The sequence below is a fragment of the Adiantum capillus-veneris genome, chromosome 16 (assembly GCF_014529385.1).
Source record: "Adiantum capillus-veneris isolate H3 chromosome 16, ASM1452938v2, whole genome shotgun sequence".
Lineage (NCBI taxonomy): Eukaryota > Viridiplantae > Streptophyta > Polypodiopsida > Polypodiales > Pteridaceae > Adiantum > Adiantum capillus-veneris.
The window spans coordinates 54,902,986-54,914,349 of NC_140946.1; the positions used below are offsets into that span (position 1 = coordinate 54,902,986).

Sequence of the window (11,364 nt, forward strand, 5' to 3'; positions counted from 1 at the left end):
CTTGTCGGCCATGTCCTACAATCATCCAAGGCATTGCCAAGCACAATAATTTTTTGCAACAACCCCTATTAAAGGGAATCTTACAATTGTGGTGTCCTCACAATAGCACAAAAACTTCTTGAAGGGTATCCTCCTTGGGATGTCGTCTCTTGCAGCGGGTTAAGTGCAGGAGATACTCAACATCATAGTGCATTGGCGATAGACATGCAATCGCGCGGTGAGTAAGCATTATCATTTTTTGATTTTTGATACTGAGAACGCAGTTAATGAACACACTGAAAATTGCACGTTGCCGTGGGAATGGCACGTTCCCTCGTATTATAAAAATTGGGGAGGACTGTGAAAACTCCCCCATGCAAGGAGACTTGCATGTTTTCTTTTTTTTTAAACATAAGAATGGAACAACAAACAATTAATTACATTCACATCTTGTATGATCATCAACATTGAGCTTGACAAAACTGTAACACTCCTTGTGGTTTTTGGCGAGGTACCCCTCTGAAGCACTACGATCGGTATCCAATTTATGTGGAGGTACACCTGTGAACCACGACAATCATGGTATCCTAAACACTCTCAGGTATAAAAATCTAACACACTTTCATGAAATCTCTCTCTCTCTCTCTCTCTCTCTCTCTCACACACACACACACGCACACACACAGTTTCTAATATTTTGCTCGATCTCAATTCAATGGGAATGCAGCTAACTAACGTTGCACTCTAGTTGTTCACAACTTTCCACTCCTTAGGCCGATATTTAATCAGCTAGATTAAAAGATTCGACAATCTTTTGCAACTTGCACTTATTTTGTACAGATATATAGCCTCCCTTTTAACAGCTCGCATGATCAAGAACATGGTGGCGCAGTCTCTTTGCAGATAAAACGTGTCTTTTGCAAACTCTGGACTCTCTGCCCCAGTGTTGACTCTTTCCCCTCTCTCTCTCTCTCTCTCTCTCTCTCTCTCTCTCTCTGTGTGCAACGGTCAGCCAACCAACCATACAGCTTCGAGACCCAGCTGAGCTCCTGCCGCCGCCCTAGATGTCTTAAGGCGCTCTCTCTCTCTCTCTCTCTCTCTCTTTCCCTCTCTCTCCCTCACACACACAAGCTCTTTCTCTCTCTGTCTTTCTCACTCTCTCTCGCACACACATACACACGCAGAGAGACACACACACACACACACACACACAACTCACTCACATACTACTGGAGAACAGAGAAGCTTCTTCAAGCAATTATCCGCTAAGTCTAGAAACACTCTCGTACCAACACAGGTCTCTCTCTCTCTCTCTCTCTCTCTCTCTCTCTGTGGTGATGGCTCTATCAGCAGCAGATAGTATACCGTGCTCGCCATGCGCATACAACTGCATGTGGAAGTGTGACATGGTGGATGTGTGTGCACAAACAAATGGATACACATATAACTACTTGTGGATGTGTGGCGTTGAGGCAGGCTGAATTAATCTTCTGGATGTGTGGCGTTGTGTTAAGGCAAATTGAATTAATGTTTTGCTTATTATCTGCCCCAGTCACTAACTCGCATTTATCCTGTTTCATGTGAGAAGCAGTGTATCAGGTGATGGCGATGCCGAAGTCGCCTATGTCGCCCCACACAGCAGAGTCAACCCTGCATGTGAGTGCACTCGATGCCCTCGTCAATGTCAACTCCCTTTTCTCGGGTGTGGTCTTCATAGGCCTGGCTTTCAGCAGCAGCACCATAAGCCTGGTGGCATCAAGTACTGATGATCCTTGCACCCCATCGTCGAACACGGCAAGACGAGTTGTACTCTTCGAAGTGCTAGCATTTGCAGCCTTTCTGCTTTCCAGCTTAATTGCGCAAGGACTGAAGCTGCAGCTAGCCTTGATAGGGGCGAAGAAGGTGGTACCAAATGCATTGGTGCCCATCAATGAGAGGTTTATACGTTTCGGAATGGCGGTGACCGCGCTTTGCACTGCTATTGGTACGGTTTTTCTCACGCTCTCGATCGTATTTCTCATCGAGTTGCGGCTTGGTGCTCTCAGCTGCCCTACATCTGCATGGTCGAAAGGCGCAGCCATCCCCCTTGCAACATCGGTGGCCGTTGGTGTTATGGTCTTCCTGTCCAACGTCTTGTATTCCTTTTATGCTTGAGGTTTTTTCTCTCTGAAGTTCAGAAACTACAATGCTGGATCGATCGGCCAACCCTTCCATTGTGGCTTGTAACATAGGGATGCAACTGGCTACATTCTTTGCGGTTAATGTTCATATGCCTTGACGCATTGTATGCTGAGAAGTATGTGCTAGAGAGAGAGACGGTACTGTGTGTGTGTGTGTGTGTGAGGGAGGGAGGGAGGGAGGGAGGGACGTCTTCCCAATGCTTGAGGTTTTTTTTAACATGGCTCTCAAGGCCAACTCCATATTTGGTAATGGTGTGGCAGGGGGCTCCCTTCTTTGGGAGCTTTGGAAATTTCACGGTGAAGTTGGTGAAGTTTTTGGCCTGTCCAAAGGGCAAAGGCTATAGAGATCACTTCTCTTTTTATTGATTAAAATAGGAATAAAATTGAGTTGTATTTTCAAGTATTTTTTGATAGACTTAAAATGTTGATTGGTTGAAATAAGATAGTGAGCACTCATTAAAATGAAGAGTGTGTAAATCTAATGATGGACATGTCTTGAGTTTTGATGAACACTCATATATCAAAGAAAAGATTTTGTGTTGCCCAATGCCTTAGAAAGCATGAAACTTTGACAACCTTATATGTTAAATGATAAAGCTTAGAGGCTGCACAAATCTCAAGAGTCACTTTTTCCTTTTGAAATTTGAGAAGTTCTTTTATCCATCTTTTCATTTTGAGAATTTCATTCACGTTGAAACTTGAGGTAATAACTAAAGTTGTCATTTTTGTTGGTTAAAACTTATGGAAGGAATTTATCCTTTAGAGCTTTAATATTTAAAGATTTGTGCAAGCTTAGAGGCTGCACAAATCTCAAGAGTCACTTTTTCCTTTTGAAATTTGAGAAGTTCTTTTATCCATCTTTTCATTTTGAGAATTTCATTCACGTTGAAACTTGAGGTAATAACTAAAGTTGTCATTTTTGTTGGTTAAAACTTATGGAAGGAATTTATCCTTTAGAGCTTTAATATTTAAAGATTTTTTTTTTTGAGATTTTAAAGCTAATCCAATGAGGAACTATTTTTTTTAAAATTATAAGGTAAAAATTTGAATTAAAGAAAGTGAAAATGTTACATGGATCCACAGGTAGGGGGAGGGTCACCCCGAGACGTTAGAGTTTTAGGACTTACTAACTTAGAACTTTAAAGCTTTTAAAGTGAGATTTACAACTTAGGGATCTATAGTTTAATTTGTAAAAGGAGCTCTAGAGCTTAAAAATATAGAATTTTTAAAGTGAGGTGTAGAGCATAGGGATCTAAAGTTTAGGGTGTAGAACTTAAGGGTGTTTTTTTAATTCAATTCACTATGCTTATGTTTTTTTTAAAAGCTTAAAGATGTAGAGATTTTAAAGTGGGATCTAGCCTCAGATCAAAGCCTAAAATTGACGCTTTTTTTTTGTCAAGAATTAGATAATAACTAAAGTTGTTATTTTTGTTGGTTAAAACTTTATGAAAAAAATTTATCCTTTAGAGCTTTAATCTTTAAAGAGTTTTTTTTTTGAGATTTTAAAGCTAATCCAATGAGTAACTAGAGTTTTTTTTTATTAGAAGGTAAAAATTTGAATTAAAGAAAGTGAAAATGTTACATGGATCCACAAGTAGGGGGAGGGTCACCCCGAGATGTTAGAGTTTAGGACTTACTAACTTAGAACTTTAAAGCTTTTAAAGTGGGATTTACAACTTAGGAATCTACAGTTTTAATTTGTAAAAGGCGCTCTAGAGCTTAAAAATGTAGAATTTTTAAAGTGGGGTGTAGAGCATAGAGATCTAAAGCTTAGGGTGTAGAGCTCAAGGATGCTTTTTTAATTCAATTCACTATGCTTATGTTTTTTTTAAAAGCTTAGAGTCGTAGAGATTTTAAAGTGGGATCTAGCCTTAGATCAAGGCCTAAAATCGACGCTTTTTTTGTCAAGGGCTATATGCCTATCAAAACATGTGCTTTAAAAAAAACTCATATCATTTGACATGCTAGAATCTCAAAATTGCCTATCATTTTTTGTGTTTATATCTTTAAGTTAATGATATATATGAAAAATTATATAAATTGATTGCATTACACAAAGCATATGAAAAGGTACTTCAAAAATTGCATCTCAAAAAGAAAATTTTATCGGGCCTGGCATGATTCCATACATTATGTTTGTGTTTATCCTATCAAAACACCACTTTGATACTCTTCAATCCTTCATCGCGGTCAACATTTATGGTGTAATCTGTAAATCACTTTCTCTATCGATCAATATGATTACCATCCTAATAGTTTTTTGTTTCACTTTCATGTTCTTTATTAGTTTCCTTAATTTGGCAGGCCTTATGATTTTATCACTTGTTCATTTCCTTTCTCGTTGGGAAAACTGTCACGTGAAATCAATCTAGTTGGTGGGAGGTTCAATCACCATGGTGTGAGGCTGTCACATGGGATCAATCTAAGGAGATACGAAGAGGACATTTCTTGACGAGGTGTGTCCCCAAGACCAAACACACACCTCTCCCTACAATTGGTTTATACTGTAGTAGACACCTACACAAACAACCTTACTCATCTCAGCCACACAATTGCAAAGTCCTTGCTCTTTTAATGCTCGAGCAATTGGGACCCTTGGTTTGCTAGTGATTAGTATTGGTACTTTTGCTACTTCAACATCCGCCTTTACCCTTTCAAACTCCAAAAGACATCTTATAACTATCAAGGAGATATTGGTATACCCATAGTGTGCATACCCACACAATGTGCACCATCACGAAGGAGACCACTTATATACACCACATAGACACATGCTTAAAAGCCCTCTCCGACAAAGAGGCATATGGAAGAGAGAGAAAGAAGCTTGAAATATTCTATACGAAAGAGAGAGGAAGGCCTTCAATAATCATTTTTTATACCTTGCAACTCCATAAAATAACATATAAACCCAAAAAGCATCCCCTATTCATGTCAAGAGAAAGCACCAACAAAGAGGCAGGGATGGAAGAGTCCTAGCTATGACATACAAGATGAAAAAGAGACGTACTATCAGAGGATACCCTCTTGAAGGATAACATTACATTGAGAGAGAGAGAGAGAGAGAGAGAGAGAGAGAGAGAGAGAGAGAGATGGAGAGATATTGGGTGATCTATAGCCTTAATGGAGGAGCACGATGTTCTCCATGCATTGATTTAGAAACATAAAAATTTTGAGTAATGGAAGGCTTTTTTACAACAACATTTGCTACAGTCGGAGGCGTGGAGTTCCCTGCAAAATAGCAAAATAACATGTTGCAACCATAAAACCGACAAATCCGCATACTTGACGAGTCTCGTAGCATAGAATCGAAGCCATAAGCAAAGAGAGAGAGAGAGAGAGAGAGAGAGAGAGAGAGTAAGAGCGAGACGGCGCACGTGCAAATGCACCTCCTAAAGCGGAGTGCTATGTCGGCATGGCGAGAGAGAGAAGAGAGGAGAGGAGAAGAATAACGTAGACATTGGGTGCAATCTCCCCCCGTGCAAGAGTGAGCATTTCCCTCTTGCACGTATTTATTTATAGAATTCTTGAATGCCCAAAAATGAGTACAAACTGGTCGGCCGGTCATAAATGGCCAAACCTCATAAAGAGCACTTGAATAATAAATTATACATTAAATGTATATTTGTTCACATAGACCTAGCTCGGTCAAGCCTTTTCCACCTGTCAGTTGTAAAAATAGTAAATTATCAATTCCACAACATACTCCGTTGGAAAGCAACTGTCCTCAGTTGCAAAGATACAAAATATACAAACATTACTTATAAAAAACAGTGATTAGAAATTTGTGTCAAAAACTAACATATAGTAAAGACAATGAAACTAAACAACATTGCTTATGCCTGCCGTCATCCACATACTATCTATTCTAGTGTCCCATACCACTAGAATAAGCAGTATATGTCATATTCTGATGAATCAGGATATCATTGGTCACACTCATCATCAATCTTATATTATCAAGTCTCATTACATGAACACTGCCGCGATAAATCATCAAATACCAAATCCCAATCCAATTTCAATTCCACAACATGAGTCCAAATCCATATCACTTTCATTATGTACCCGGGTAACAAAATCATACCAGTTACAGTGGTGGCCAGCCACTGTAGCATGATTTTGTGATCGGTGTTGCCTCAACCAGCGAGTCTACACCAATAAGGCGTGCTGCCTAAATCGGCGAATCTGCACTAATGCTGCCTAAATTGGCAAATCTACATTTGATATTGTTCTAAAATAAGGAATTTGCAATGTATCCATGTGCTGCCTAAATCGACGGATCTGCACCAAGATGAGTATTTACACACAGCCTAAATCGGCAAATCTGTGTGTCCGTGACGAATGGACTAGGCTAGACATAAAAATGTAACAATTTTCACAGGTGTAAGACCAAGTTGGAGCATGTTGGAGTAGGAGGGTACTTACAAATATTGTTTACTATCCTAGAGCATCTTAACTCACATGAGTAGCTGCATAGCTTATTGACAAATCATCTCAATAAAAATTCTTTTCAATATAATGAGAAGCCATGTCCTTAGCAATGTTGTTTGAGTATTAAGCGTAGAACACGATGGAGAGAAATGAAATATGAAAAGAGGAATGATGTATGTGATGTATATACCTGAAGGATATTTTGCATCCAAATGTGTATGTATCTTTGTGTGTGGCAAGCGTGAGGTTCTTGTAGTATTTTAACTCATGTGTTGAGCAATGTAACTCTCGTAGTACTTGAAATTATGTTCTTGTAAACACCATTTGCTATCCCATCATTTGTGTCTCAATACGTACTTGAAATAAAAAAGCAAACGGTTTAATTTTTCTTGTTAGAATACTTAGTTCATGTGCTAGGTGAGAGTGTCAGAGTTCTAGAAAATAAGCACACAAAATTGCAATTGGCTACCTGCATTGATCAAAATCAAACAATATTAAAATGGGGTGGTGTTGGGCAATTAGCACGAGGTATTGGTTAAGGCTGTCCTTGCTTTAAGGTTAACGAAATGTACATAGTTAGAAAATTCTGACTATTTATACGAGATAAAAGGAAAGGGCCTATCAGTAATGTGGAAGGATTCTTTGCCGTAATGTGACCCAAGGTGTGTAAAAATTTAATTGTATCCACTTTTATTTGTATTCTTACTACAGGCAGCAAGCAGAGAAATGAGTAACAAATACATTATGCAAAAACCAGTAATGAGAAAATTATCACTGCCTAGCCAAAATTATAATAATGATTTGATACAATTCAATATTGTGTTGTGTCGATGAGCCTAATTGTCCCAGATTGCGTAGCACCATGAATACCTTGCAGCCGAGGAGTATCCAACTTCATCAACCAAGGTCTGGGATCGTGATTATCGTCTCTAATTTTAATGTGGTCATCAATTTTTGAATTGGCCAATGATAGTCATGGAACCTACGTAAGGTGATGATTTTTATTATTATGATTAGTATTATTTTAAATTTTTTTATGCTACCACATCTAAAATATGCAACAACAGAACGCTGGAGTTGACGATCAAAGATACAAGCACATATGCTTAAAAAGGACACCATCCGTCTGCAAAAAGCTTATACGACCAAATTGAGACAACCCATATCGATCCAATACAATATCTAGGTACAAATTAAAATGAAGTACAACAAAAGATTGAAAAAAAATCGTCATCAGCGTCGGTGTCAATGCCTGAGGATGGTGTGCATTGGGCGTCTTCTGAGAAAAGTATTGCAACGGTCGCTCCAAAGCTTCGTCAGTGTGTACTTCTGGCACTGTTGTGTGTGGGGGGGGGGGGGGGGGGGGGGTCAGATGTAGTATATGAGGAGAGCGAGAAATGAAATGCAATAAATTGTTACATTAAACGCCTTGAAAGGCAAAATGACATATGATACAATCTCGATGGAGCTAATTACAATATTATCTGGGTATAAAAATAAAATGAAGTGAAGTGCGAAGCTAAGGCAAAAGACTAAAATTTGCATGCTAAAATCATCATCAAGATTGTTGTGAATGCCCGACATCGTGCAGTCGTAGTGGGACGGGGAAGAGAGACAGAGATAAGAAATAAAATGTTATATTACCCGGCTTCAAAATGCGAAAATGGCCAATGAGACTAAACCATATGAATCGAGTACAATGTCTAGGTAAAAAATAAAATGAACTAAAGTGGAAAACAAAAACTAAATCTAAAGGTGCAGACTAAAAGCATTGTCACCGTCGGCAATGCATGAGGAGGGCAGAGAAACTAGTGCAGCAGGCCGTGAACATCTTTGTCAATGTCTACTTCTGTAGGTCGTCAGGGGAGCATTCAGGGGGGAAAGATGCAGACACCATCTTATCTTCAACACATTTGTGTTTTTCCAGCTCTTCAATGAGATGAATGCACGCCACCACCCTTAAGCATTCATCTCTCTATTGGGAGCGCTAGAGAGAGCGAGATGCAGTGTATCTGTAGGATGGTGGGTTACCGCTATCAATTGGTGTATGTGCTTTCTTTGCGAGGTAGGCTACGGAACTATAACTCCCCACTATCGGTGTTGGCGGCTTGTGGACCGGCGTGTGTTGCTGCCGTGGGGCTACAAATCCTAATGGGATGCTCCTTTACTTTCTAAGCAGGTGACATAAAGCCGCTTTCTTAGAGCACAGCATAAAACTGAAGCACCTTTTGGCTCTGAGGCTGCTTTTGAGGAGAGGTGAGAGTCACTTTGACTATAAGAGAGAAACGACAGTGCGGGCCTGGATCAGTGATAGAGAGAGAAACTGCATGACATGCAGTTGGTTGTAGAAGAGAGTGAAAGAGGTTCTCTTGGCTGCAGTTATAAAAGCTGAGAGCAACGCTGCTAGTGGTGGGTGGTTAAGGTGAGTTCAAGGCTATGTCTTGTGAGATGCATGCGCAATCTATTGGGTACGCTTGATATTCAAGAAAAAAAAGGAAAAGCTTCATCCAGTGGTTGGGAGGGGAAACGGAGCCGTATCATGCCCTGAGAAAGAAAGTGTGGTAGTGCTTTGATGTCTACAGTTTGCATGGCGGCTGATGACATGGTGAGAAGGAGATAGAGAGAAATCGACCAGCAAGGTTCTGGCCGCTCAAGCAATTGAAGTGTGTGGGTGAGGGTCCGGGGCATGACATGTGTGACTGAGAGAGAGAGAGAGAGAGAGAGAGAGAGAGAGAGAGAGAGAGAGAGAGAGAGAGAGAGAGAGAGAGAGAGAGAGAGAGAGAGATATATATATTTATTCCTTGTGGCTGAGAGGATAAAGAAAGAAAGAGTGCAACTCCTGTTGAGGACGTCGTTCGGTCGTTGTTGCAGGCGATCAGGTAGAGAGAGAGAGAGATAATTGTCTGTGAGAAAGGTCTGTCGCCACTTTTGCGGTTTGTGTGGCTAGGGAACGCCATGCAGACCAGGGAAAAATAAAATAAAATGGGCTGCGTGTGAAGAGGAGAGAGAGAGAGAGTCGAGAGATCTATGTGTGTTTACTGGCAACGCTTGTGCATGTGCAAATGATGGCCAAGCTTGCCCTTCAGGTGAGTTGCAAGCATGACGAGTAGGGGATCCCAACTCTAGGAGATGATGAGAGCTCGCTCATAGAGGCCGTGTTACCCACATAGTTTGATAAATAAATGTCAATGCAATTTTTTGGCACAGAGTTCAATAAATGGATTTCATTTGCTCTAAGCAAGTTTACGGAACTGAACCAGGATGGAATTTTCCTCTACAGACATGCCAGATGTCGACTAGTTGGGTCCCAAGCCTAGGTTGATGCTTGTTGATCCTGAGCTCTGCAAGGAAATGTTGTCCGATAAGTATGGTCTCTATCCAAAGCCTTCCCCGGTGCTTCAACTGCAGGACGTATTTGCCAAGGGGCTCGTGACTCTAGAAGGAGTGAAGTGGGCACAACGTAGAAGGATAGTGAGTCAGGCATTTTTTCTCATAAAAGCTGAAGAGAATGGTTCCGACAGTTGCAAGCTTGACAAGCACCATGTTAGAGAAATGGAGAGAGATTGACCATATTGCATTATGGTAGTAGCTACATCTAATGCTTCTCTTATGATTCTCCTATGATCTTGCATGCTTAATTCATCATAATTAAATTGTTAAACGAGCTAAGTCTAGTAAAATTGACTTACACAGCTATTCTATACACACGTGCAAAGAGGTTTTTTTTTTAAAATTTTTATTTTAGTGTAACAAAGATCATGCAAAGAAAATAAACAAAGCGACCAAACCAGTTGTGGGACTTGTTTGCTACAAATCTTATCGTTCGCATGTGTCGTTCACTTCGAGGAGCGTTTTCTCATGGCTCTGATACCAGTGCTGCAATCGGAGGCGTGGAGTTCCCTGCAAAATAGAAAAATAACATATTGCAACCATAAAACCGACAAATCCGCATACCTGACGGGTCTCGTAGCATAGAATTGAAGCCATAAGCAAAGAGAGAGAGAGAGAGAGAGAGAGAGAGAGAGAGAGAGAGAAAGAGCGAGATAGCGCACGTGCAGACGCACCTCCTAGAGCGGAGTGATACACCGGCACGGCCAGAGAGAGAAGAGGAAGAGGAGAAGAATAACGCAAACACTAGGTGCAATCTCCCCCCATGCAAGAGTGAGCATTTCCCTCTTGCACGTTGTCGAGAAATTTGCGGTCTTGCCAAGAAAGCACCGGGCTTATGGCTGTGAGAGTTTGTGAGAGAACTTAACAAAAACTATATGAAGGAGTTAAACCATAGATGCCATGAAGACTAGGGTTTGGAAAGAAGTTCAATCAAAGAAGACTCACTCTTTCTCTCTTGCACTCACACACACAAAGAAAGAACGCAAAAGAGAATGTCAAAACAATACGAAGATGAAAACATCAAGGCTATGGTCATATCGTATCATGGGTAATATGAAAGGGTTAATGGATGAGTTAATGGCATTCAATCTTGGCTGACCAAATAGGCTACGAATTGTTCTTTGGAATTGTAGTTTTGTGCTTACCATAATATATATATTTTGTTTAGTGATTGGGATTAATTGTGTGTACAAATCCTCTTGGTTCATAGCAAGATAACTACGCTTACATCAAAAGAAAAATTATAGTCTATGAGAGGTAGTATGATGGGATCCGGTGATAGAAGTATTTCATTGAGCCTTTCAGGGCCGAAGAGAAACACTATACGTTGTTGAAAGTGTATTTTACGGCTAATCCATACGTTAATTCTAATAGATCGTACAGA

The 11,364-nt window shown here is 40.3% G+C and overlaps 1 protein-coding gene across 1 annotated transcript; it reads left to right on the plus strand.

The window, feature by feature from the left end:
* Nucleotides 1-981: 981 nt before the first annotated feature.
* Nucleotides 982-2,241, plus strand: LOC147439061 (uncharacterized). Its single transcript, XM_086484241.1, has 2 exons — nt 982-1,276; nt 1,571-2,241. Exon 2 carries the CDS (start codon nt 1,582-1,584, stop codon nt 2,131-2,133), a length of 552 nt encoding a protein of 183 aa, XP_086340367.1. The 5' UTR covers nt 982-1,276; nt 1,571-1,581; the 3' UTR covers nt 2,134-2,241.
* The last annotated feature ends 9,123 nt before the right edge of the window (nt 2,242-11,364 follow it).

What these genes read in the sequence shown, in the direction of transcription:
- LOC147439061 (XM_086484241.1), top strand. Translation starts at nt 1,582, where the DNA reads ATGGCGATGCCGAAGTCGCCTATGTCGCCCCACACAGCAGAGTCAACC.